The 26185-nt window shown below is 37.2% G+C and overlaps 2 protein-coding genes and 1 long non-coding RNA gene across 7 annotated transcripts in view; all 3 read left to right on the forward strand.

Annotated features, from left to right (window-relative positions):
* LOC139982254 (uncharacterized) overlaps positions 1–26185 on the forward strand; it is a 281036-nt gene that overhangs the window by 198407 nt on the left and 56444 nt on the right. The gene's annotated exons all lie outside the window — the stretch shown is intronic.
* Positions 1–26185, forward strand: part of LOC139982270 (autophagy-related protein 101-like) — a 112004-nt gene that overhangs the window by 83577 nt on the left and 2242 nt on the right. Inside the window, exons 1-8 of one of the 5 annotated variants that reach the window (XM_071994949.1) lie at positions 9545–9867; positions 10681–10765; positions 11992–12018; positions 19614–19664; positions 20299–20382; positions 24073–24180; positions 24919–25033; positions 25840–25886. In XM_071994949.1, coding sequence (XP_071851050.1) covers positions 10736–10765; positions 11992–12018; positions 19614–19664; positions 20299–20382; positions 24073–24180; positions 24919–25033; positions 25840–25886 — 462 coding nt within the window. In that variant the 5' untranslated portion in view covers positions 9545–9867; positions 10681–10735. Of the gene's footprint in view, positions 1–9544; positions 9868–10680; positions 10766–11991; positions 12019–19613; positions 19665–20298; positions 20383–24072; positions 24181–24918; positions 25034–25839; positions 25887–26185 lie in introns of those variants that run through there. The other 4 variants (XM_071994950.1, XM_071994951.1, XM_071994952.1 and 1 more) reach the window with 4 other exon arrangements.
* Positions 12308–18959, forward strand: LOC139982284 (uncharacterized). Its single transcript, XR_011798101.1, has 2 exons — positions 12308–12633; positions 17237–18959. It is a non-coding gene; the product is annotated as an uncharacterized lncRNA (long non-coding RNA).

Here is a 26185-nt window from a genome sequence, read left to right on the forward strand (position 1 = left end):
ATGTATATTATTGGAATTGTTAAATTGATGACAAACGTTATAACCTTACCCATCAATTCAAATTTGACTTCAATGTCAGACTGCCTACATTCTGTTAAAATTGAGAAAAGTCGAAACACGACGGATGAAGATATGTATGTAAATCAATTCACACCATAAAAGAGTTGCGACTAATGATCCAACTGTATGATCTAGCACTGCCTTGTAATGCATCCTTTAATTAAACAAACAACGAAGGGCAGAAGATTAATTCTGTACCCCCATCGCGAAAAACATATTTTGAAAAGTGTTGACCTGGTATTGTGCTATGAATAGACGTCTACGAAAACGCTGTCAATACTGACAAACACTATTAGATGGTTTGCAATGTAAGCAAACTCACACATGTATTGTAACATCGCTAAAACTTAAACACGCGCAGACTAGTTACATTGTCGGGTATTTGTGAAACTTAAGAAAAGGTCTAGTCTTTTCCTAACGATTTAGATCTTTCTTAAATGGCGAAATATCACTCGCATTTCTAAACAACTATTTAATAAATGTCAACTACTGCAGAAAAAAAAAACAAATTAAATATTAAAATAATGTGTGATGATCTTATCGTGTTACATTGAACAGATTATAGTTTATATCAAATATTTTATATTACTTATATTATTTTATATTGTATATAATATTTCATGGTAGCTGTGTGCTAACCAGGGACTGGTACCGAACGGATATGGGGATACATTGGGAACATATTTTTTGGTGTACAAAATGCATTCTCAAGTGAAGATCACCTACAGTATGTCTGTCTTCACCATGCTTCCCAAAATTACTTTCTAAAGAACATGTGACACCATGACCACCCAATATATTTTCAGCGAAAAGAAAGAATATGCCTCCCTAGAGACAATAAAGATCTTAGTTAAACGTACTATGGTTGATTATATTGTGTTTGTTGAAATTGTTACATTCACTAATACATCATTGATATTCTTTTATGCGTTGTAGCCTATATATTGTTTTTTAATCGTGTTTGTTTCTTACAGTTTTCTGGATTCCTGATGCTCATACGCCTGATGAACGTTATAAGCTTAATCTCGACTCTGGTATTTGGCAAGTAAGTAATCATATCATCTCCTGTATGATGATTATGTTATTATATTTGTTTTAATAACATTTCGATATGTAATTACTAGAATGAGCATGAACATACAACTGGTGTGGTACTTGAGTATCCCCAGACGTTTGTAATTCAGTGCAAGCCAATGGACACAGCATGGCTTAGTCAAAGTAACATACAGGAAGTAATAACTGTTTAATTGAGTCATACGTCGGTTATCAGTTGATGGTTAATGAATGAGAAGAAGTATAAATAAAGATAGTACTGACATATCGGGTGAGTAGAGACAAGGAAGCAAAACACGTTGAGTGATTGGATGGAAGTTAATAGTAACCCTATATTTATAAATAGGCTATGTGTGGTTTAACTTATGTAGTTAACAAATATTACTAAACATACACTGAGTGGAGTAAAGTAATGTAGTCAACAAATCTTACTAAATATACACTGGATGGATTAAAGGGATGTTGTCAACAAATATTGCTTAATATACACTGGATGGATTAAAGGCATGTATTCAACAAATATTGCTTAATATACACTGAGCGGATTAAAGGGATGTAGTCAACAAATATTACTAACAGAAAACTGAGCGGATTGAAGGGATTTAGTCAACAAATAATACTAAATATACATAGTGGATTAAAGGGATGTAGTCAACAAATATTACTAATATTCACTGAGTGGATTAAAGGGATGTAGTCAACAAATATGAATAAACATACACTGAGTGGATTAGAGTGATATCGTCAATAAATATTACTAAAGAACACTGAGTGAATTAAAGAGATGTTATAAAAAAAGTTTACAAATATACACTGAGTGGATTAAAATGTAGTCAACAAATATTACTAAACACACACTGAGTAGTTGAGAATTATGTAGTCAACAAATATGTCAAAATTTTCACTGAATTGATGAAACTGATTTGCAATCAATAAAGAAAGAACAAATAGGGCAGTGGGTTGATTAAAATGAACTTTAACAAATATTACTTAACAATTAAATGGTTGGTTTAAAGTGATGTACTAGGCAATCATTGCTAAATATGCAATAAATGGATTGGATTGATATAAGATTGATAAACATATTGAACAGCATAATGTAACTTATTCCACGAGCCCGATTCAAGTAGTAATGTAGTGACGTATGTTACAAGCCATTAAATGGGTATAGCATTAAGTGTAGTAACAGTCACCATGGTAAAGTGACGAAGTATTATTATACTATATTACATACCTAACAGTGAGAGGTTTAAAGTCATGTAGAGAACAAATATAACTAATCAATCATTAACATATTGGTTTAAATGATGAAGTGAACACAAACTTCTCATCATCCAATGAGTAGGGTAAAGTGATAGTAATCAATCATATATCCATAACAATCCAATCAAGCACTCGGTAACTAAAGGTACAATTAAAAAAAAAACATACGCACATATATATTTGCCTTATGAGCAACTGAAATGTCATAGTAATGCAGAAATGTCATATTAATGAATTCCCTATTAAACACACTACATATAATTGATGGTAAGGATAAACATTTTTAATTATGATTTCCACTCTTATACATCCAAATATCTCAATTTTATGATTATCCACACCCCCCTAAAAAAATAAACATTTACAATTATTAGGCCTCATATCCACGCATTCTGGTTGCAACAGCTGTAATGTTTAGATGAGAAAAGCAGTGGCTTATTAGTAAACATTTTCTGTATATTATAATTCCACTCTTATACATCCACTTTTTTTTTTAAATTATTATAATATTAAACAAAATTCGGAAAATGATCATTATCCCTGCCCTCAACAAGAAAATAAACAATAATAATGTAAATGACTAGGCCTAATACTAAAGCAATCTGTTTGCATGATTTTTATTCTTCTTTGTCCTGTAGAAAGTTGGATCCTGGAAGATGAATTACGCAAGTACATGTTCCTGAAGACAACCTGTTCTGATCCTGCTGGAGTTAATATACACCACTCAGTTCATCGACAATAGCTTTTCCGAGGTTTACACAAAACAAGTTGGGAAGGTACTGGGAAACTTCAAAGGGAATTCTGGTCTCTATATATAATTGTGACGTTGTTACAACATTGGCCATCGTCCTCTTTAAATCTTTCTCTGTGCTTTAATCACCATCGCTGTTTTCATATACTATGTGTCGATATTTGTTTACATTTCTTGCTTAGGATACTGTGAGTTATGTAGTTAAGTTTAAACCATCTTACTTGTTTTTAACTCTCTCGATTTTATGCTGAGATTATCAAATTTGTTTATTCTGTTAAGCAATTGTTTCTTGTATCACTGCATGGATATTTCTTCTGTCAATTATATCGAATGAACCATTTATGTCAGAATGACGTGTTTATCAATAAGTTATACCAGAAAAGAATACACAAAATATTTGGGAAAAAAACTTGTTTATCGAATTGTACTTGATGGAGTAATTACAAAGAAAATGGAATTTTGATGATTTTGGCTGCCTCGATTTTCGAGATTTCACATTGTGACTTAGGTAAAGTTTGAAAGAAGGTTACGTAACACTGTAGATACAGTTAAAGTTCGTGGTAGTATTAGAAAGACGGTAATTTAACCTTTTCAAAGTGTAACCGTGGTTGTCACATAAGTACAGTACAAACACCACATATCATGAAACCAGGAATCTTGAAAGAAAGAACACTGATCCAACAGTATTTATGTAGTTTATCTCCGTGTTGATTAATTTAGAGGTACATATTGTGTCATGATAATTATAGTGATTCTATAACGAGAATCGATGCGTGAGTGGTTATGGATAGTGTCAGTAAGTAAATAAAGAAACTGCATATGGTGGAGAGGTTATGGAGACTTAATTACGTCATGGAAATGTCCAGACTGAGGCATGTCTTTTCAACTCTTGGAAATCTATAAGTATGTTTTAATTTAAAGCAAATAGAATAACTAAACTTGACGCGAAATTTGGAAACAAAATTGTACAAAAGATGAATAGTGACATATGGATATCAGAGTATGTGAATGGTGAGATATGTATTTTTTGTATTATAGTAAACAATTAAGTCAGTTTCTGTACAATAATGAATTTAATATTAAATAATTTGGAGTATCCATTTCTTTAGTTTACTACTCGTGATATAATTTCTAAGGGGGACGAATTCATGAGCGTTGTTAAAGTTTTAGTACTTGTTAGCCAAATTAAAACTTCGACCTTTCCAGCTTACTGCACTAAAAGTTAGAGAAATGACGTGGTTACATGAATTTTTCATATCAAAAGATATTAGTTGCATTGAGTTATCTGTCGTTTACAAGCTTGAGCAGAATAAAAATTGCCAGCTTTGTTAACGAGTCCGTAGATTAAACAAACTTTAATCAAAATTTGCAAGCCCCGCCTAAATGATGATGCGCCAATCAAACCTCTCTGTTTTGTTTACGACCGTTCGGCAGTAGTGTAATGAACATGCTGACATGGGCGGTTGCAGTGATTTTAAGGTATATCGTTCGCGTCATAAGGGTAACAGAAAATAAATTTATTTCTTTCGATTGCGACAGCTTTTCTCTATTAACCCATCTGGTCAGAGTGCACGTAGAATAACAACATTGAATCTACTTCGGAAGTTTGTTTTCCTAAATTCATCATCAAGTCAGGTATTGTGACTTAAACATAAAGTTTTTTGTTTTTGTTTTTATGTGTTGTGCATATTTCATACTTTAAATTAAGAAGTGCAAACATTATGAGGGTTTATCGGAACATCAACGCTTCTGTAACATATCCATTCTTCGTTGCGTAGAAAATTTTTACAACAATGAATACAAATATTAATATGTGATTGCATTTGATTTGTACTATAGCCTTACCTGTAAATTTACTTACCTTTGACTTTGACTGGTTTCCCAGAACCACTTGTTAGGATTGCATATGATCGGTTGTCATATTTAGAGATATTTATGCTTCTCTGATTGGTGGAAAGTGAACATGTGATGGTTATATATGCAAACTTTATTTCACCACCGACGGTTTTTCATTGTATGCCAAACCATAACTTTTAATAAAAGTAAACTAAATCATCTGTACAGTTGTTATTAACACATTATTGACACGATATCACCAAACTTTAAACCAAGGCCTTACTGAACCGGAGTTGAAGCTAATAGACCCGGTTAGAATTGTTCTCTATGGATGTGTGTAAGTGTATAATTGAGCAGGGATGCCTAACTATACGGAACTGGTCGATGAGGGCAATGGACGATTCATGTTACATGGCATGGTGGGGACTCACGTATGTCCTGACGAGGTATTGGTGTCAGGGAACTTGACCCGCAGCGTCAATAGCCATATTGGACAGAACAAACAGTCTATGCAAATTAGGTGAATGCGTGGTGTGTCGGTCACCGTTAATGATGTGCTGTGTAGCTTCCTCATTGTGTTACCACGTGACACCTGTGCACTCTTTCAGTGCCGTGCGCAAAGGAGCACCTGGGAAATTCTATCTCCTCATATCGTATGTCGGAAAAAAAAAATTGCAGTCGGGTATTTAAACATTCAGCTAGGGAAAATTAGTTCCCAACTCCGGGTGCACCCCTTACACCTACCCACCCCTTTTCAACCTCACACAAAATAGTAATTATCATAACCTTGGTTTTATAAAGATATTAATATAGAACTTACTTATAATTTGAATAAATGCACCATTGCACGTCTAAACTTTGAATTTCTGCTGGATCGGAGATGGGGGGGGGGGGGAGGTGTGAAAGGGCCAGTATAACCCTTACATGTGAGTAGGCTTTAAACATGCGATTGAGAAGAGATTTTGAATTTCCCCACCCCCTGCTAAAACCCCCTGTGTGCTTCCTAACTGGTTGTAAGTGTCGTGTCGTTCAGACGAACAATACATTGTTAAAGTGGTGTTACATAGATGTGTGACTGTTTAATAACTGTTCATCGTAGCCATAGACAAAACAAAACAAATGGAAAATGGAAATGACGTAAATGCAATCTGATTGTATTACATCCAACACAAAAGATAACTTAAACATAATGCTAGAAAGTGTTTTATATTTGACGTCACTTATATAAAAAAAAAACAGCGGTACACAGTTTTAAAGACGTGATCTCATTGGTCGAACTGCTCAATAAAAGTTTTTTTCAAGGCCAAGGCGTAGGGAGAACATTTCGGAGGGGGGGGGGGAAGCAGTTGAGGAACATCAAGAAACATACAATGTTTCATAGTGATGCTTTTTGCTATGCGCATATACCAGAGCCGTTTTAAAGAATATTTTAGTGGGAGGGGCGAGGATCATTTCCAACAAGGGACAATGACACTATCTAACCGGAGCGCCAACATTGCGTTAGCTGGCGTGTAGCTTAGCAAGGACATATATTTTGCCAAATAATGCCTCCCAAATTAAAAGAAATGCCGCACTTCCCAGGCCCTGTAAGTTGCATCTTAACATTCGTTATTTTAAGATCTCACCTTTAGAAATTTACAAAACATGCACGATCTTGCATATATGTGATGAGCGGTTAAAATTAATCCTGTGTTCCTTTCGAACGACATTCCTGAAAATACGTGCCTAGATTCTTGTAATTGCACTCTACTTACTAATGAAATCGGAATAAATGATATGAACATTTCGCTATAACTAACTGAAATAGCGCATACTGTCCAGGCGTTCACATAATCATATGCCTACTTTCTTTGTGGGAGTGAACATCTAAGGTGCTGCCCCCCCCCCCCCCCCATATCCGCACATCAAGGCCTTGCTAAATCTCTTACTTATTTCTGATCACCTCTATTTACCAATTCGCGAAGTTTCATTAGTTAAAGGTTGCCTAAGGAAATGCAACACTTCGCAGAGTAATTGATGCGTTACAAAGTGGCAAGATATCGTTTTGCAAACGTTATAGTTTTATATTGCGTAGAAATTGAAATGTTATTCTCAGAGTCTAGAAAGTTATGGCTTAGTTGATGTTTTCTTTGTGATGCGATGTTCGTATGAGCTTATTTACGTGGACGTGAACTTTCCATGTAAATTACCCCTTTCTGATACACCTAGTTTCATGTGGCTCTTACTAGGATAATCCATTTCTCCGGCTTTAACATAAATGCAAATGCATAATTCGTGTTTGAAGACTGCACGTTTTAGAAAATATTCCCGTGGTCGTTATTTGAATACGTAACTTGTATCACACGAGGATCATTATGTATATATCCAGGGGCGTCGGAAGGTATTTGGGATTGGTACGGCAGATCAGAGCAGGCGCGGATCCAGAGGGGGTCCAGGGCGTCCGGACCCCCCTGCTCTTGGCCAAAAAAAAAAAAAAAAGAGAGAGAAAAAAATAATTAAATTAAACGCCAATTTTAAACATGTAGGACGTCAGAAGGGTGGTTATCCTTACATGTCAGCCAGGTGTGTCTTTTCCGTCAAATGAACTATAGTGTGCACGCGTGCTACACGTGCCAAAACTGCCTAAAAATCTCAATTTTCAGACCGAAAAGATAACTCGTATACGGGTGCAGATACATTTCGAGTGAGTTTTTGTAGGTGCTTTGTATGGCTAAATTGACGGGGGTTCCATGTTGTACTTAAATATTGGGATTAAAGGATTTCACATTGGTTAGAGGGAAACCCACTCCCCTTAGACCCTAGGATAACTGGAGGCCAAACCCCTTAACCTTCCAGAATTCTGGATCCGGCCCTGCATCAGACAGTGGTGACGGAATGGGAGGGGGTTTTGGGGGCTAAAGGCATTATGATGTTTGTATCATCTCAACTCATCTGATATGTATTACCATATTTCATATAATCTTCTGGTACGCTCCGCGCCAACCGATGGTGGCGCTCCGCTTAGATAGTCTTACGTTCAGGCGCGACTGGACCAGTCAGACCCCCCCCCCCTGTCACAATCCTGCATCCGCCCCTGCAGAGTGTGCCCATCTATCATAATTATCGGGGGACGTTTGGTAGGTCAAAATACGCTACGCGCCACCGTGGTTGGCGCGTAGCGTAATGTTGAATAAATGCCTCCCACCCCTGCCATGCCAGAGTAGTCACGTTTAGCCTACTTGCTAATTGTTTCATTTTGGTTCTTTATTTTTGGCCATTTTTTTTTTCTTATGTTACGTTGGAATGCGAGAGGTCTCGATAACTAATTTTTAACGAGACACAAGCCTGGGTTCGTTTCCGTAAGGAACACAGACAAATTGACGAGTCTAGAGATTTTAAATGAGAACGTAAACTATATTGAACAATGGATTTCGAACCAACAACAACAAGTGGTAATTACAAATATATAGAAAATTACTCACAAACTTAACAAGATAGGATACACTTTAAAACACGCTGGTCTCTTCCAACGGCGATATCCCTCAGCGGCCACGACCTCGATGACGACGATTCTCGGTCCGTTGTACCGCGAAATTCACTGGTCCTCGACGAAGTTTCTCGCGATCCCAGAAACAGCAGTCACCTTCTTTCCGGCGATGCTCCAAAATAGAAGACGGACTTCCAGCCACAATAGAGTGAAGCACAAGTCGAACTTCTCGCCGACTAAATATTACCAGAGTCAGTCCAAAATCAGCTTTATAGCCACCAACTCCTGGCGTAACGAACTTCCTCAACGGAGACAGAAATTCTTCACCTTCTCCGAAATAAAGACTGAAAAACTGTAGTCTCACAGCAAAGTCCTCTTCAAACTTCTGAATGGAAGTGTAGAATCAATCTTGTTATCGATATCTCAATCCCTCAGAAATTACTGGTAGTTGAGCACTGACGATATATAGTAGAATGGTATAATATGTGTCGTCGCTTGTATTCGTTCAGAAACTGAGAAACTCTCCGATCTGGGCGGGTTTATATACGATTCGCCATGTCAAGAATCATCTAGATCTCTCTCGATACACCTGAGTAACAACGCGACCCGGTTTCTCTATTCTTGGAAGTCCTTTGCATCGCTCGCGAATATTCCAGAGAATCCACGAAGATTGCACAGCTTACACGCGATTTCACGTAAACTGACGTTAACCCGAGACCAGCGCGTCATCATAAGGAATATACCAGAACAATCGTGTATTATAACATTGTGTGTGACACGGTAACCCGACCTAATTTCTCAAATACTGATTTATCACGTAGGCAATTTCAATACTTTCTATATTATAACATTAGGTAACTTACTAGCAGTGACTAGCGTTAGGCTACAATGGGCCCTCGTAACACTTAGACCTACTTTTTTTTTTCTTTTTTTTTTGCGCCGTGAATATTGGTCCGGCGTACCAACTCCGACGCCCATGTATCCATGTAACTAAACTGCAGTATGCAGCTACAACCATTTGTATAATTACAGCAAGTTCGTGTTCCCATAATTTGTTATCCATTCGGCGTTCTATAACGAACGACTTCGAAGGAACACAAATTATTGTTTTACTACGTCATAGGCCAATGTTTATGTTTGTCTGTATTGTGCAATTCTACTTTATCTCGGTACCATGGAAGATACCCCACGAGCGCTTGATTAGTGATTTGTGAAGCTTGTAATATATATCAGTAACCCTAAAGCTTCACTTAAAACATATTCGCCTTTGCTGAGGATATGTTGGCCTAACAGTTACTAATAAAAATAACGTTAACTCTTTCACTCGCCTACTGACTATGTCTGGTCTAGCCTACATCTAGACTAGGCCGAAACGGTGATAGTAGGCTGTGTACAGATACTAGTTCAGCGAGCAGCTACGCTACGCACAGGGGTAACGGTAACGGATAGTGCATTTACAGTACTAAAGAATAGGCTGAATTAGCATAGCATCTGTAGTGTTAAGTTAAATTGACACTAGGCTAGTGTTTATAGTAAGGAAGTCTACCGTTTTTGATCCTAGTCTTAGTAGAAACGTTCAAAATCAAATGACAAATATTGGTGGGTCTAAGTTAAGCCTAGCACAGTAGCAGTTACAGGGTAGGCCTAGCCTGTGCTAGAACTTACGTGTTTTAACCTTTGCAATTGATTAATGTGTATACTGCACTTTGAGATGTGTTCAGCTCTTATGATGGGAGAAAGGTTTCAAAAGAAATTATTGTACACGTATATACTGCACTGTAATATGGCTGGCTTTTCTGATAATATTTCTTCTCATCAGCTTGTATCTTTATGAGAAGTAGAAGTGTATTTTTTTAGTATAGATGTGTAGGGTATAGTATCATAATGACCCACAAGGTATGCTGTAGGCCACTGGTGGGATGACTATAGATATGTAGGACTGTATCTTTATGAGAAGTAGAAGAGTGTTTTTAGTATAGATGTGTAAGGTTTAGGATCATAATAACTCACAAGGTATGCTGTAGGCCACTGATAAGTACATTTGGAACATGTACGACACTCATGGTTGCTGTCAATAATGTTGGTTAAAATTGATCCTTTCAAATGAAGTTTACAGTAAATTTCATTAATGGATTCTCTTCTTATTTGAGAGCCGTGTTAATTACAGTACTTACTTTAATGTCATTCCTAGATGTTTTTGACCATGTTTATATTTGCAAGTATTTATTATTTCCAATTTTTTTTATTGCAGCACAGTTAACTCAGACTTACAGGGCGAGCAGTGGAGAAGAAAACTCAATAGAAGGATGAATGCCAGATCTCAAGTCTTTGAACTAGTAAGAGAACAATATATTGATTTAAATGGTTGTTATTAAACCTAATTACGAGTTGCTACTAAGTGATATCAATAACACAATAAACAGTACCATGACACTGTAAACTGTAAGTCATTTCAAAGCATTGCAGATATGAGAGTTAATATATTGACATTGATAAGTTTAAAAATATGTGCAGAGTATTTAATTGCTTTGGTAACAAATTATCGCTTCTGGATGTACACTTTTAGAAAAATACTGATATGTACACCACCTGCGATTGTTCCTGGGCCCTCCCTCCCTGGAACTGACTTTTCCTTTTTAATACCTCCCTGCTGTAAGTTACCCTGCCCTCAATAAACATGTCTGTAAAAGTGATGTACACAAAGCACAATGCTGACCCTATTGAGAAACAAGTATATAAAATAAACAGCAGTACAACATACAATCTCAAACACTTTGGTTCTGTAAATTTCAGGTTGTACTGTTTATGGACTGACATCTTGACTGTTGCTTTACAGTTCTGTAAGTTTCAGCAAATGTCGATAGACCATTAAATTATGTTTTCGGCCACCGAGACTTGCAACCATATTCAATCTGACTAATCTTGCATCCTGCAAAGAATTGCAGTTCTTGTATAACAGGGGGGCCTATATGATTGACATTTGGTCTAGGCTTTGTTAGGTTAGCTTGTGCTTATTTAATGAAGTATTGCCATACACGTAACAGGAGGGCCTATATGAATAATGTTATGTTAGGTTAACTTGTACTTATTTATTGAACATCCTGGGCTTGTGCTTATTGTGCAATAATAGGGTCCACTGCGATTGGATGCTCTAGTTGTTAGCTTTAGAGGGCGCATCGGGACTGGGGGTTCATCACATGTTATTCTTTAGTTTATATTTAAATAAAAACAATACAGTACCTATGGGTGAGGAGGGGTGATAGGGGAAATGACCTCATTGAGAATGCGGTCATACTATACTATTATGTTATACTGTTAAGGAGGAAACAGTGGGAGTGCTGTATCATCACATTGAACCAATGGTAATACTGTATGTTCCTTTATGTCAGTGTGAGACACTTTACTGGTTTAAAACACACATTGTTGGTTATTTGTTAGCCCATCCTTCTCACCTTAACCAAGCTTATAAATGATGTGTTTCAAGTCCAACAATTTTTTGTTTTGCATTGAATTCCATTTTATTTTGGATCCTGTTCTCATTCATTTCTTCTCTTCTTTTCAGACTGTTGAGAGCAAGCAGCTAGAGGAGGTTAGGCCATGGGCCATGGCCAATTTAAATGCACTTTTGTTCACATGGTAAGTGGGGAAAGTTAACTTCTCTGAAATAGTTAGTATAAATATGTACTGAATCAAGATTGACTTGTTCTTTTTGGTTCTACTGGCACAAACAGTCAGAATTTAAGAAAAACTAACAAAAGAAATTACCCACTGCTCTTAAAAGAGCTTATCTAATTGGTCAGTATTTTCAGGTCAAACCTTAATTGACCAATCACAGCTGTTGATCTGTGGTCTGGTTACACCATGGTAACACTAACTGCACAAACATGGCTGCTCCCACACTCAAATGTTGTATGCATGTGTGTGCACAGACAAAAACGAATATTTCATCCTTTTCTGACAGCTCTTTTGCCAAATTCAAGGATTGTGTTTTAAGGTGGATTGTGTAACCAGGTATTTATGGTGCATTAGCTAGAGATGTCACTTCAAAATACTGTATAGAGAGCTCAAAATCTTTAGCTGATTTTCAAGATCATGAGCATGGTGAGTCGTGCATTGGCTATCATTGTGAGTGCTAACAGAGATTCACAGATGAATAACCTCAACAAGACTGAAGAAAGGCTTGCTAAAAATCCGCTCAAAGATGGTAAGCAAACATTTAAATAATATTATGAGTATGAATCCATTTTCCAACTGAAATTAGAAATGTCAATCTGACATTTTGTGGAATGTGGTTGTGCTTTTATTTAAGTTTTTACATTCGTTCTTGACGGTTTGTTATTGTATTGTAACCTAGTCCTGCTGTCATTTTGTTGTGCAAAATGCATCAACCTGATGTAATCGTGAATTTATTTGGGTTAGGGTTAGATATGTACAAACAACAGGGATACATTTACAATCAAAATCTCTATTTAGTGTGTGTTAAGTTACATTTGGCATGTGTTCAACAAATAGAAGTAAAGTTACATTTGGCATGTGTTCAACAAATAGAAGTAGGATGGTGACTTCGAAGTTCGCCCACTTAAGACTTAAAACACCCCAAAACTAAATCTTCTGGTCTAAATCACCAGAAAATATACTTCATATGGTGGGAGAATTTTGTTATAGTACGATACACGGCCAAACTTTCTTTCCTGCAAACTGTTTTCACGTTGTTTTCCAAGAAGATTCTTCGTGATTGTGGAACTGGTATTTCTTGCTAGAGTATTGCGAATTTCGGCCACGCAACCTACAGTGTGGCGCTGGTAAAAATTGGTGGCGCTGTTGCTCTTTCAGTAATTATAACAGACTTCATAGATCTTCGTCATTTTATTGACAAATATGTAAGTAATTTCTTGCACACGGGTCATTTTGGAGAGAAAATAACTGTAGCTTCGTACTTTTTGGTGAAATATGGCTCTTCCTGTAGGTTTTCATGGTGAAAATCGTGTATTTCTTAGGGTGCCCGAACTTCGCAGTATGGCGAACTTCGCAATACTGACTATACCTGTCATGGGGGGGGGGGGGGTTGGTATTTAACTTTTAGACTTTCTTCAGTAGTTGCTCCATGATTTTATAAAATGAGACGAGGGCCCCAAACCCATGCCCAATTTTCCATTTGCGCTTAGTTGATTTTTTTTTATAGGGGTGGACTGGAGATCAATATTTCATTATTGCTCCGTGAGTTTTATGAAATAAGACGAGGGCCCCAAACCCACGCCCAATTTTTCATTTGTACAAATACTTGGTTGATTTTTTTTATATGGGTGGAGGTCGATATTTCATTATTGCTCAATGATTTGATAAAATAAGACAAGGGCCCCATACCCACGCCCAATTTTTCATTTGTACAAATACTTGGTTGATTTTTTTATATGGGTGGAGGTCGATATTTCATTATTGCTCAATGATTTGATAAAATAAGACAAGGGCCCCAAATCTGTGCCCAATTTTTCATTTGTAAAAAAAATTATTCATTATACAGGTAGGGGCCCCTCAGAATGTAGGTGTTTTTTGTAAGTCACCTACAGCTCACCAGTTTTACATTATTGGGTAAAACAATGAATAATTATGAAGATTATCTATTAACTTAGATTGCATTTGGGTCCAAACATGAAAATATTTTTTTTATTATTTTTTTTTTGCATGGAGAAAAACCACACTAAAAAACACTTGCCCCTCAAAACGCTGGTCAACAATTTTGCTAATAATTTTCCAGGAACGTGATGAATTAACAACAAATTTTGACTGGTTCCCTCATTTTAAACTCTCTAAGAGGTATATCAAAATTGATTGTGTTGCTTGTATTTTTTCCCACTGAGGTTCCCAAAATGCTGGTGTATTGCCCCTCAGAATGCTGATTTTCCCTAATGAAAAATACAAAACATGACACCTCCTTTTCAAAATTTTTTTTTTGTTTTCCCATTCCTTGGCATATTGACAGTCAACAAATGGAAAAATATTCCCCACTTAAGTAATAAAAGAGCAAAAGTAACCAGCAAACATCCTAAAGACAATTAACAATACTTTGGATTTCTTCTAACTCAACTATCTACACTTGTACATATGGCTCCTGACATTGCTGTCAAGAACATTCCAAATCTTCTTATATCAACAACTGAACGTGGTTCTCAAGCACATGAATCCCTGTTGTCAGCGTAGAAGTGATTAGATTGACACTTAGCAGCACAGAAGGTAGCAAGACCAGTTGTCATTGTTTCTGATGGCCACAGTTCCAGATTTGATGTTGAGGTTCTTGAGAGCAAAAGAAATGCATCTTTTCATCATTCCACCTGATACCACTGGAGTCACACAATTACATGACCAAATCAATCAAAATTTGCACTGTGAATACCATAACAGCAAGGGAGAACTCTTTTCAGCGGAATGCACAGTCAACAGGGGTGGTTTCATGAAGAAATTGGCAGATGTTTGGCCACGGTGGGCAAACAAACTTGAAATAATAAGAAATGCAGCAAAACGTGTTGGTGTAACCATGGAGCTATAAATCCCAGGTTTATAGCTCCATGGTGTAACTAACCATGGCCTGAGTGTTGAATGGATGCAAAAAGACAAATTTGTTCAAGCATCATCTGTTATTCAAGATGATACTGATGAAACAGCAGGACCTTCATCATCAACTTCCAACACATCAATGGTTGAGTCGCCAGTTGGCATCAAGAAGTACACCAAGCGGTACTATACGCAAAAACTGGAGAACTCATTAGAAACCATCCAGAAGCTTGAAGATTCATTCAAGAGTTACACCATTGGAGGAGATTGATGAACTACTGACAATTAAGAAAGTGAAGCCAAAACCAAAGGTGGCAAGTAACATGAGGGTAACTCAAGTCTATGGATCCATGGAAGGACAACAAATATAAGAGTCAGTGGAGTTATTGAATAAAGAGAACGAAGCAAGGGACAAAGCCAGACAAGACAATAAGTTGAAGAAACAGTGTAATCTAGAGACATTTTTGAAGTGCAAGTCACATTTTGTTTGCTTGAAACCAGATAGCAAGTGTGAGGCAGAGAAGTTGAAACTGTGTCCCAAATGCTTGAATGTGCTGGCTTCCCAATTATATGCAGTAAAGCTGCATTTAAAGATGAAAATGGAGTCAAGCCTGATATGATTTTGCCTGCTTGCACACAAGGGAAGCGTGTGCGTCGGCGACTTCTTGTTGATGACTCATCTGTTGAAGAGATGTCTGTAGATGATATTGAGGTTGAAGGTGCAGAAGAGGTTGAGGTTGATGGTGCAGATGACGTTGAGGTTGAAGGTGTAGATGCTGTCGAGGTTGAAGGTGTAGATGTGATGGTGTTAAGAAGGTTGGATATGAAGGATGTGAAAGTGTCGATGTGGGTTAAGGTGAAATATGAAGAAGTGTTTATTGGTAGAGTTCTACAAAAGGTGGAAGATGATGTCTGTGTGAGATGTTTAGGGAAGCCATTTGGAGTAGATAAGGGTATGCCACAGGAAATGGAAAAAGAGTCTGCTTCCATATTTTATGGTGAAGTGTATGAAGCAGAAGTGCAACCAGGGATGGTGAAATGTGGAAGAATGTAGAAATACATTTATCACTAAACATGTGTATGTGAAATGAAAAATTGATTAATTTTATAGTTTAGTTATTACCCTTTACAAGTTTGTCTTTTCTGATGATGCTTTATTTGTTTCATTAAAGTTTCAAATGATAAATTGTTTATTACCTGTTAAATATAAATCATTACAGTTAAAAAAAGATTGTTCTTTCTTCAGCTACATGAAACTGTTTCATGTGAATGTAGGTTCTTTAAAGTGTAATTAATATTCATTTATACTATGTGTGTGGTACTGTATTTTGCGCCAACCCATAAGCACCCACCCAGTTGAACTGACCCACAATGTTAAAAATCTTAAAGGTAGCAAAACTTCCATCCAAATGAGATCTTCATTTATATAGTAGTCATTTTGGCAGTATGTTGTGAATTGTACATATCTTAGTAATGGTCAATTGAGGGAATACTGTAGAAGGAAATAGTAAATATTTCTCAGAACATTTAAAAAAAAAATGAGAGCAACTTATTTAACGTAGTTAAATTACAAAATATGTGAGGTAAGTGTTTATTTTTGTTGTTATTAGTGTAAAATTATATGTTTCATGTTAAAATACAGTTTTGATATTACACTATAATGGATTTATTAATTTTTCATATTTGTTTTTATTGACCCTCAAAACGCTGGTTTAATGCCCCTCAAAATGCTGATTCTGATCAAGTAATGATGTTTTCAAAAATATCAAGTTACGTACAAAGTGCTATATTTCACTGATCATCATTCTACAAACATGTAATTTTGCAATGTAAATTACCCCCTAGTTGTCCGTTTTCGATGCAGTGCCAAGAAGGTACACTTCAATTAATAGCAAATTTTAGATGCACGGTAAGCAAATAGATGATTGTACCCATATATTTTTTTGGAAACTATAAAATAATTTTTGAGTTGTTGGCAATTTTAAATTCATCATACATATATCCTATCTAAAAAGTATAATAGAAAGTTCATGACAGGTTCAGTTTTTTTTCTAGCCAATAATATTTGTTCACCTACATTTTGAGGGGCACCAGCATTCTGAGGGGCCCCTACCTGTAACAAGTTTAGATAAACTGGGCTAGGTTTGTCAATTCAAGTTGTAAAACGGTGTAGGTTAATGAATTCAGAGCAAATTTTTTAAACTTTTTTTTTTAAAGTTGTATTTGATATGTATCTTTCTCTTGTTTGAATGTTACAGATGATTCCACTGATGATGACAATGACGATGTTGAACCTGTCTGTAAGAAGCGAACACTAAGATCAAATGTAGCTGGACCATCTTCTTCAGGCAGACCACACATACTTCCAGTGTCGTGCATCATTTGTCACGCTGATCACTGGATATGGGGCAAGGTGACCTGTAAGAGACGAAGAGAGCCCCTGACTCGTTACGAGACAATAGATGCTGGGAAACTCAGAAAGGCTGCTGAGCTGACATGTAACGAATCCCTTTTTTTTGCAAATGCGTGGCAGAGACCTTGTTGAAGTTCCGAGGCAAGATACCCTCCGAGTTGTTTTCGCAACGCAACCAGATTTCTCACTCGGAAGTGGCCAAAAGAAACAACAGATATTCTATATGCAGAGGCTTATGCAAAGTTTTGCCACAATGTCATTGATGAACAGATTCTTAAACAACAGGGTGCGATCAGGATGACAAAACTCACAGCCCAGTTCATCAAAACGGTTAAAGAAGTTCAAGGGATTGATGTCTCAAGTTACAGATCCTACAACTTAAAAAAGCGTCTCCAAGGCTCCTATCCACAACTTCATTTTTTGCGACCAACGCGACGCTATGAAAGTGAAGTTGTTATTTCCAGAACTGTAGAAGTCAGGATCTAGCAGTAAACCTGGTTAATCTACAATATGATACAAAGTCAAGTAACGAGTTAGACATTTCAAGTGGTAGTGAATCTGATTTGCAGCATGAACAAAGAGGTTCATGTAGAAGTCAAGGCATTTCATTGAGTGACATGTACTTTACAGCTAGACAGCTTAGAATTGCTGTCCAAGAGGTACATGTGGACACAGCATGACATCAGACATCAATTGGACTTTGGAGTAATATTTAAAATCTAGCATTTTTATAATGTGAACTCAAAAATTGTGATTGTTAGATGTGTAAATACATGCAGGAATGTGTGAACTAAATATAGTGCATCATTAGTTACATGTTCAAATAATGTGTAAGGAAATAGAGGGATCTGTAGGACAAACATGAAGAAAACAAATTCAGTATTGTCAAGAGTTGGGGCTATGCCTTTAGTTTGAAAAAAAAAAAATCAAATTGTACTCTGTTGTAACTTTCAGTATCAGTTGGAAAAGGTGTAGGACTATAATGTGATTCGAAATGGTCCCATGAAGTAATATCTCACGTTATTGTGTATTCAATTTGATGCAAATTTCCACACAAATTGTTGTTTTATTTCATGTTAGTTTAATCGTGGCTGACACCAGTCTCCAGAACACCATTTCAGTATGGAATCTAATATACAATAATCAAGGACATAGTCAGTGCACCACACCCTATTGAATATTGATTATGCGATCACTCAAACACCCCCCCCCCCCACCCGCAAAAAACAAACAAACAAACAAACAAAACGAGGCTCGATTTTTGTGGATGGGTCCTGTGTGTACAGTCGTTTAACTTGTTGTTGACGAGTAAGTGCCACCCATTCACCATGGGTATTCATAAGAGTACAACTTACTGATACTATCTACAGAAAGTTTCATGTGCAATGTTATGATCAACAAACAGTTTTAATGCATATTACAAATGAGATTTAAAGTTTTTTTGTGAAGGTAGTTAGGTGAAGCGCTGCTTGTAACAAAACATTGTACATGTAGTAGTCTGTTGTGAACTTTGGTGTTCTAAACATGTTGAAAAGATTTGCAGTTGATAAATAAAAGAAGAACATATAGATCTGAGTTTGTCACTTTTTTAGGGCTGTTTAGACATACTTTGTTAAAAAAGTCTATCGGAATCTCCAGTTTGATTATAATGAATATGAAATAGTGTGCTTATTTATTCACCAAGAATGACCCCATCCTCAATCATGTTATAATGTATACATGCTGGCCTACTCCTTGCTCTCATTTGTTATTACTGGATCATTTATTGCCTAGAAATAGTGTATTTCAACAATTTAACAATGAACAAACTGGCCTATCCCCACCACAAATAAACACCAAGTACAGTTGAAAAATATTATTCCAATAGTTATATGCCTATCCAAACTTTTAGAAATGTTGTGCCATACATATTCTTTACAATTATAAAGGTTTCCACATTAAAATGTGAATTTTTTGGGGGTTTACTGTTTCTTTCTGGAGACAGAATAATTATTTTTGAAAAAGTGAGGGCGCTGTTTTTCTTATGTATTTCTTTATGTTGGAAAATGTGACATTTAATCCGTGAATTACATATTAATGTGCCACTTTTGAGCAAAAGAACAACTTGATTCTTTATTAAGGACATATTATCTATAACTCAGACTATATTTCATGTAATACCACTCCGGACGTAACAAGAATCATTTTCTGGAAGGATTTCAGAGCCACGGCCCATGGCCTAGGTTGTCAACAGCATATTTCATACCATACTTTTCCACAGAACCACAGGCAAGGTACAGGAACACTTTCCAATTATCCATTTCTGTGTGTAACTTGTTATTACAGTAAGTGTAGACATGTTTTGAGATGTCTGTAAATGTACTCATATTACAGCTATGTTTCCTGTACTGAGTCACACACTTTGTAAATAACAAAGAACCACAGGAAAGGTACAGGAACACTTTCCAATTATCCATTTCTGTGTGTAACTTGTTATTGCTGTACTGTAGACATGTAGTGAGATGTCTGTACATGAACTCATATTACAGCAATGTTTCCTGTACTGAGTAACACACTTGTAAATAACACAGAACCACAGGAAAGGTACAAGAACATTTCAAATTATCCATTTCTGTGTGTTACTTGTTATTACTGTACTGTAGACATGTAGTGAGATGTCTGTACATGAACTCATATTACAGCAATGTTTCTAGTACTGAGTCACACACTTTGTAAATAAGACAGAACTACAGGAAAGGTACAGGAACACTTCCAATTATCCAATTCTGTGTATACTTGTTATTACTGTACTGTAGACATGTAGTGAGATGTCTGTACATGAACTCATATTACAGCAATGTTTCCTGTCCTGAGTTACACACTTTGTAAATAATACATCCGTAAATAACCTTTAAATTGTTCTTTCAGTTTCACTACAAACAGGAAGGTGCTTTCCTCATCGGTACTGTCGGTGTGGTCGAGATTGATTGTGACTTTGTTGATTTGACATATGTAAGTAAAACATTCATACATGTTTCATTATCTTTGGTATACATGTGTGTAAAAGAGCTATATAGTTGAACACAAATTGATCCTTCAGATGTATGTTGCAACCTCCACATAATTGGGTACACCATATATCCAGAGGCAGGGGTGGTAGTAGGGTGTATTCACAAGCCTTGTATATATCTGATCTTAAGACCTTAATTTTACAGCCTTTATATCCCTCATAATTCACAATTGCACAACTAAAAACTTAATTCTGTTTGACGGATGATTTCCAGATCCCCCTACATATATATATATCGATAGTCCACTTCAACAACCCGCACCCAGAAAGATTACTGTACTGTATAACTGTAGACGATACAGTAGTCATTACTGCACTGCTCCTTACACAACCAGAGGTATTACTGTACTGTATAAATGTAGACACTGTGTACAGTATACAGTCATTGAGTACTGCACTGCTCCTTACACACCCAGAGGTATTACTTTACTGTATGCCCTAGACAATACAGGAGTCATTGACTACTGGACTGCCCCTTACACAAGGGCGGCGGAACCGGGGGGGCACAGGGGGCACGTGCCCCCCCCCCACTTTTCCTCAGGTTAAAAATGTGCCCTTTTTCTACATAAAAATTGAGGTGTCTCAAGTTAGCAAGAGGCCAGGGAACCAGAATGAACACTCGGGGAGGGCCGTTTCCGGCCATCTGAGGGGTTTGTAAAACCAAAAATTTTCTTGTTCGCTCAGCGCCAACCGATGGTGGCGCTCCGCTCAGATAGTCGTGCATACAACTTTGCAAATCCTGGCTACGCCCCTGACTTTTAATGAATTACTGTGGGTCAAACTCAAAGCTATTTCGAATGGAATAAATTGTTCAGATATTAACAAGAAATAAACTCTAATTCGAAGATTCCTACATAAGCAACTAGCATGATTTCACCTCATTTTGTCTCAAAAGAAAACTTGTTCCTTGTTTCCCAATTTGCACATTGGATATTGCAGTGCTAGTATGCATATTTTCCTTGAAGGGGGGGGGGGGGTGTTGATGGAGTGATGTGTATACGCAAATAAGATAATACAATAAGAGTTATAAAGGTAATATAAGGCTGCACCAAATCGAATTTCTGCAAAGTGCCCCCAGATTAAAAGTGCTTCCGCCGCCCTTGCCCTTACACACCCATAGGTATTACTTTACTGTATAACTCTAAACACTACAGTAGTCATTGAGTACCGCACTGCTCCTTACTCACCCAGAGGTATTACTTGACTGTATAACTGTATGCCCTAGACAATACAGTAGTCATTGAGTACTGGACTGCCCCTTACACACCCAGAGGTATTACTGTACTGTATAACATAGACACTACAGTAGTCTTTGAGTACTGCACTGCCCCTTACACACGCAGAGGTATTACTTTACTGTTTAACTGTAAACACTACAATAGTCATTGAGTACTGCACTGCCCCTTACACACTCAGAAGTATTACTGTACTGTATAGCTGTAGACACTACAGTAGTCATTAAGTACTGCACTGCTCCTTACACACCCAGAGGTATTACTTTACTGTATGCCCTAGACAATGCAGTAGTCACTGAGTACTGGACTGCCCCTTACACACCCAGAGGTATTACTTTACTGTTTAACTGTAAACACTACAATAGTCATTGAGTACTGCACTGCCCCTTACACACTCAGAAGTATTCCTGTACTGTATAACTGTAGACACTACAGTAGTCATTAAGTACTGCACTGCTCCTTACACACCCAGAGGTATTACTTTACTGTTTAACTGTAAACACTACAGTAGTCATTGAGCAGTAGTCATTGAGTACTGCACTGCCCCTTACACACCCAGAGGTATTACTTTACTGTATAACTGTATGCCCTAGAAAATACAGTAGTCATTGAGTACTGCACTGCTCCCTTACACACCCAAAGGTATTTCTTTACTGTATGCCCTAGACAATGCAGTAGTCATTGAGTACTGCACTGCCCCTTACACACCCATAGACCTGTATTACTTTACTGTTTAACTGTATGCCCTAGACAATATAGTAGTCATTGAACACTGCACTGCCCCTTACACACCCAGAGGTATTACTTAACTGTTTAACTGTAAACACTACAGTAGTCATTGAGTACTGCACTGCCCCTTACACACCCATAGACCTGTATTACTTTACTGTTTAACTGTATGCCCTAGACAATACAGTAGTCATTGAGTACTGGACTGCCCCTTACACACCCAGAGGTATTACTTTACTGTATAACTGTAGACACTACGGTAGTCATTGAGTACTGCACTGCTCCTTACACACCCAGAGGTATTACTGTACACTGAATAACTGTATGCCCTAGACAATACAGTAGTCATTGAGTATGCACTGCTCTTACACACTCAGAGGTAATACTTTACTGTATTACTGTAGCTACTTCAGTAGCCTAGTCGTCATTGAGTACTGCACTGCCCCTTACACACCCAGAAGTATTAGTGTACGGTATAACTGTAGACATTACAGTAGTCATTAAGTACTGCACTGCTCCCTTACACACCCAGAGGTATTTCTTTACTGTATAACTGTATTCCCTAGACAATCCAGTATTCATTGAGTACTGCACTGCCCCTTACACACAGAGGTATTACTTTACTGTTTAACTGTAAACACTACAGTAGCTTACTGCATTGCCCCTTTACACACCCAGAGACCTGTATTACTTTACTGTTTAACTGTAAACACTACAGTAGTCATTGAGTACTGCACTGCTCCCTACACACCCAGATGTAATACTTTACTGTATGCCCTAGACAATGCAGTAGTCATTGAGTACTGGACTGCCCCTCACACACCCAGAGGTATTACTTTACTGTAGACACTACAATAGCCATTAAGTACTGCACTGCTCCTTACACACCCAGATGTATTACTTCACTGTATGCCCTAGACAATGCAGTAGTCATTGAGTACTGCACTGCCCCTTACACACCCAGAGGTGTTACTGTACTGTATAACTGTAGACAATACAGTAGTCATTGAGTATTGCACTGCTCCCCTACACACCCAGAGGTACTGTATTACTTTACTGTATAACTGTAGACACTACAGTAGTCATTAAGTACTGCACTGCTCCTTACACACCCAGAGGTATTACTTTACTGTATGCCCTAGACAATGCAGTAGTCATTGAGTACTGGACTGCCCCTTACACACCCAGAGGTATTATTTTACTGTTTAACTGTAAACACTACAATATATCATTGAGTACTGCACTGCCCCTAATTCCCACAGGCACATTCTCCTGTTTAATTAAATCTTGGATCCACAGTCAGGCTACAGTTTAACAGCATGCAGTAGTGTTACGACTTATAGAGTAGTACATTATGAACCAAACATGCAATCAGTGCATTAATGTAAACTGTTATCCAAGATGGCAGAATTAGAACCAGATTTGTGGTTTGTCTCTTCTGGTATTGTTATGTTAGCAAATTTACCGTACACATACTCGTCAACATGAATTTTTACAAGATCCTTCTTTTTTAACTTGTCATATCTAGGAACTCTAGTGTCAAATATGTACTCATAGTCATATTGATTCTGTTAGTACTCATACCCCAAGTCTGATTGAAAACCACCAAAATAACATGTATTTATTTGACATGAAATTCACAAATCCCTCAAATTTCCCCCCTCACAGGTCAGATGCAACTCCCCAACTTTAGACAAAAACCTCCGACGAGAAGTCTCAGCATTTAAAGATGTCTTACGATCCACAGATGTCAATGCAGGTCTCCAAAGTGGACAGGTGGGTTTCTCTGTTGCTATGACAACTGTATCAAATTTTTCCACTTGTAGGATTCGACTCAGTGATGTTGGCATTGGTGGTGAAACTCCATGTAATTTAAAAATCAATATGAATAAAAAGTTAAAGGTAACAGTCTCAATCAATGAAGATGAAGTGCCTTGCCCAAGGAAAGAACATAATGACCACTCTCGGCAAGACCTTCTCACATGACTTTATAACAGTTAGCCGCTGGTCATTGGTAATTTGTCACACCCACACATCCAAGTTTGCACTATTCAAACAGTCACTCTACAGTGTGCCATAATTATGTGTTCCCCAGGGCATGCAACTGTATGTACAAGATACCTCACAGGTCCCAATTGATTCACCTGTGTAAAAAGGCAGTGGAGAAAAGGTTTTAATAGCTATGCACTGTTAAGTTCAACTCAGTTAAGTAGGGTTCTGCAACTGGCCTCGTTTCATTTCCTTTCCTTGTATAAATAATTAAAAGTGAAAGTTCAGTTAAGTTTTGCTTTATATGATGTGACTAAAATCTTACTAGTCTGAAGTGCAATGTATTTTACTGTTGAAAATGCAATGTCTTACAACAGTATTTGAAATTTTTTGCAAAGACTAGTTCAGACAAATAAGAGCCAACTGTACACACAAGAATTTAAGAACTATTCATAGAAAGCAAAAAACAGAAAAAAAACCCCTCAACTTTGAGAGGCATTGATATCAATTTCCATTATTTGATAGATTTCCTTGGAGTTCTATCAGAAGAAGAAGAACAGATGGCCTTTTCCTGATGAGAGCATTCCTTGGGAAGTTTGGACATTGAAGATTAACGTCATATCGCTGTCTAACGAGCAAGGTAAATGAAGACAAATGCTCTTCATTTTAGTATTGTTTGTCCAACTAGTCTAAATGTTTCGTGAAGGTGAGAACATTCCTTGAGAAGCGTGAGCTCTAGTATCGAAAGTGATATCACTGGCCAATTTTATTCTTATTTTCATTTAACTTCCTTACTTTTGTGTTGTCAATTTCTTTTTGTGGTGATTTGCCAACGTGCTCAAACTAACAAGTACTGTACACCTTGACTGAGAAGAGGTTTATATATACTCTTATGTCTGGTAGTTGTTATATGTTTATCATTGTGAAGGTATACAATATTCTTGTTGTAAAAAAGAGGTTGGAGCAAAGAGACTCTCGCTTGTGTCCCGTAGAAGATCATTGCGTATTCATGAAGGATATATCTGTTGAGCTATACATGCGTGTAGCCCTGTAACCAGTTATTTTGAGCAGGGGGAAGGGGGTATAGGGAGGGGTGTTCCGGCACAAACAGTTAAAGGAGAGGTAACTTGTTAAGTTCTGTCACTAGTGCAGATATTATTTACATTTTACAGGGATATCGATGCAATTGGTGTGGCACTGTATTAAGCATGGGGGCGAGAGGGGTAGGATGTGTGCCCTGGCCTCGCTAACAAAATTTGCTGTTCGTAGAACTAATATGTTAGGTGTGATTGCCAGGGTCAACCAGAGGAAAGTGGAAACCCTTTCAATATAGCTCTGAATAATTATATACTATTACTGATGAGGAGAACATGATTGACCACATACAAATCATTTTTTTAATTGACATTTGACCACACTGTTTGTTTTTGTGTTTGATTCATACAGAGAGGCAAGCATACAGGGAAAAGCTTGGAGAAATCCTGAATGCTAAGGTACTGCCCAGTAATTCTTCTTACCTCATTCGACATATTTTAGGCGCCTGAATCACAAAGAAACTTTCTTGTAGCTTCAAACTCCACTGCCTGAAGTCTTATTCCAACAATAGAGGTTATGTAAGCAGTGCCTATTGTGTGAGACTATAGCAGAATACATGAATGTCCTACACAGCTGTTCCCACCAGTCACCATCCTAACATACAGACCTGTCATACTTTTGCCTGATGAATTATATCTGATTTGAATTTAAACACTGCAGTCATGAACCTATTTAACATTTTATTAAATAAAATTAG

This window comes from Apostichopus japonicus, chromosome 16 (genome assembly GCF_037975245.1).
Source record: "Apostichopus japonicus isolate 1M-3 chromosome 16, ASM3797524v1, whole genome shotgun sequence".
Lineage (NCBI taxonomy): Eukaryota > Metazoa > Echinodermata > Holothuroidea > Aspidochirotida > Stichopodidae > Apostichopus > Apostichopus japonicus.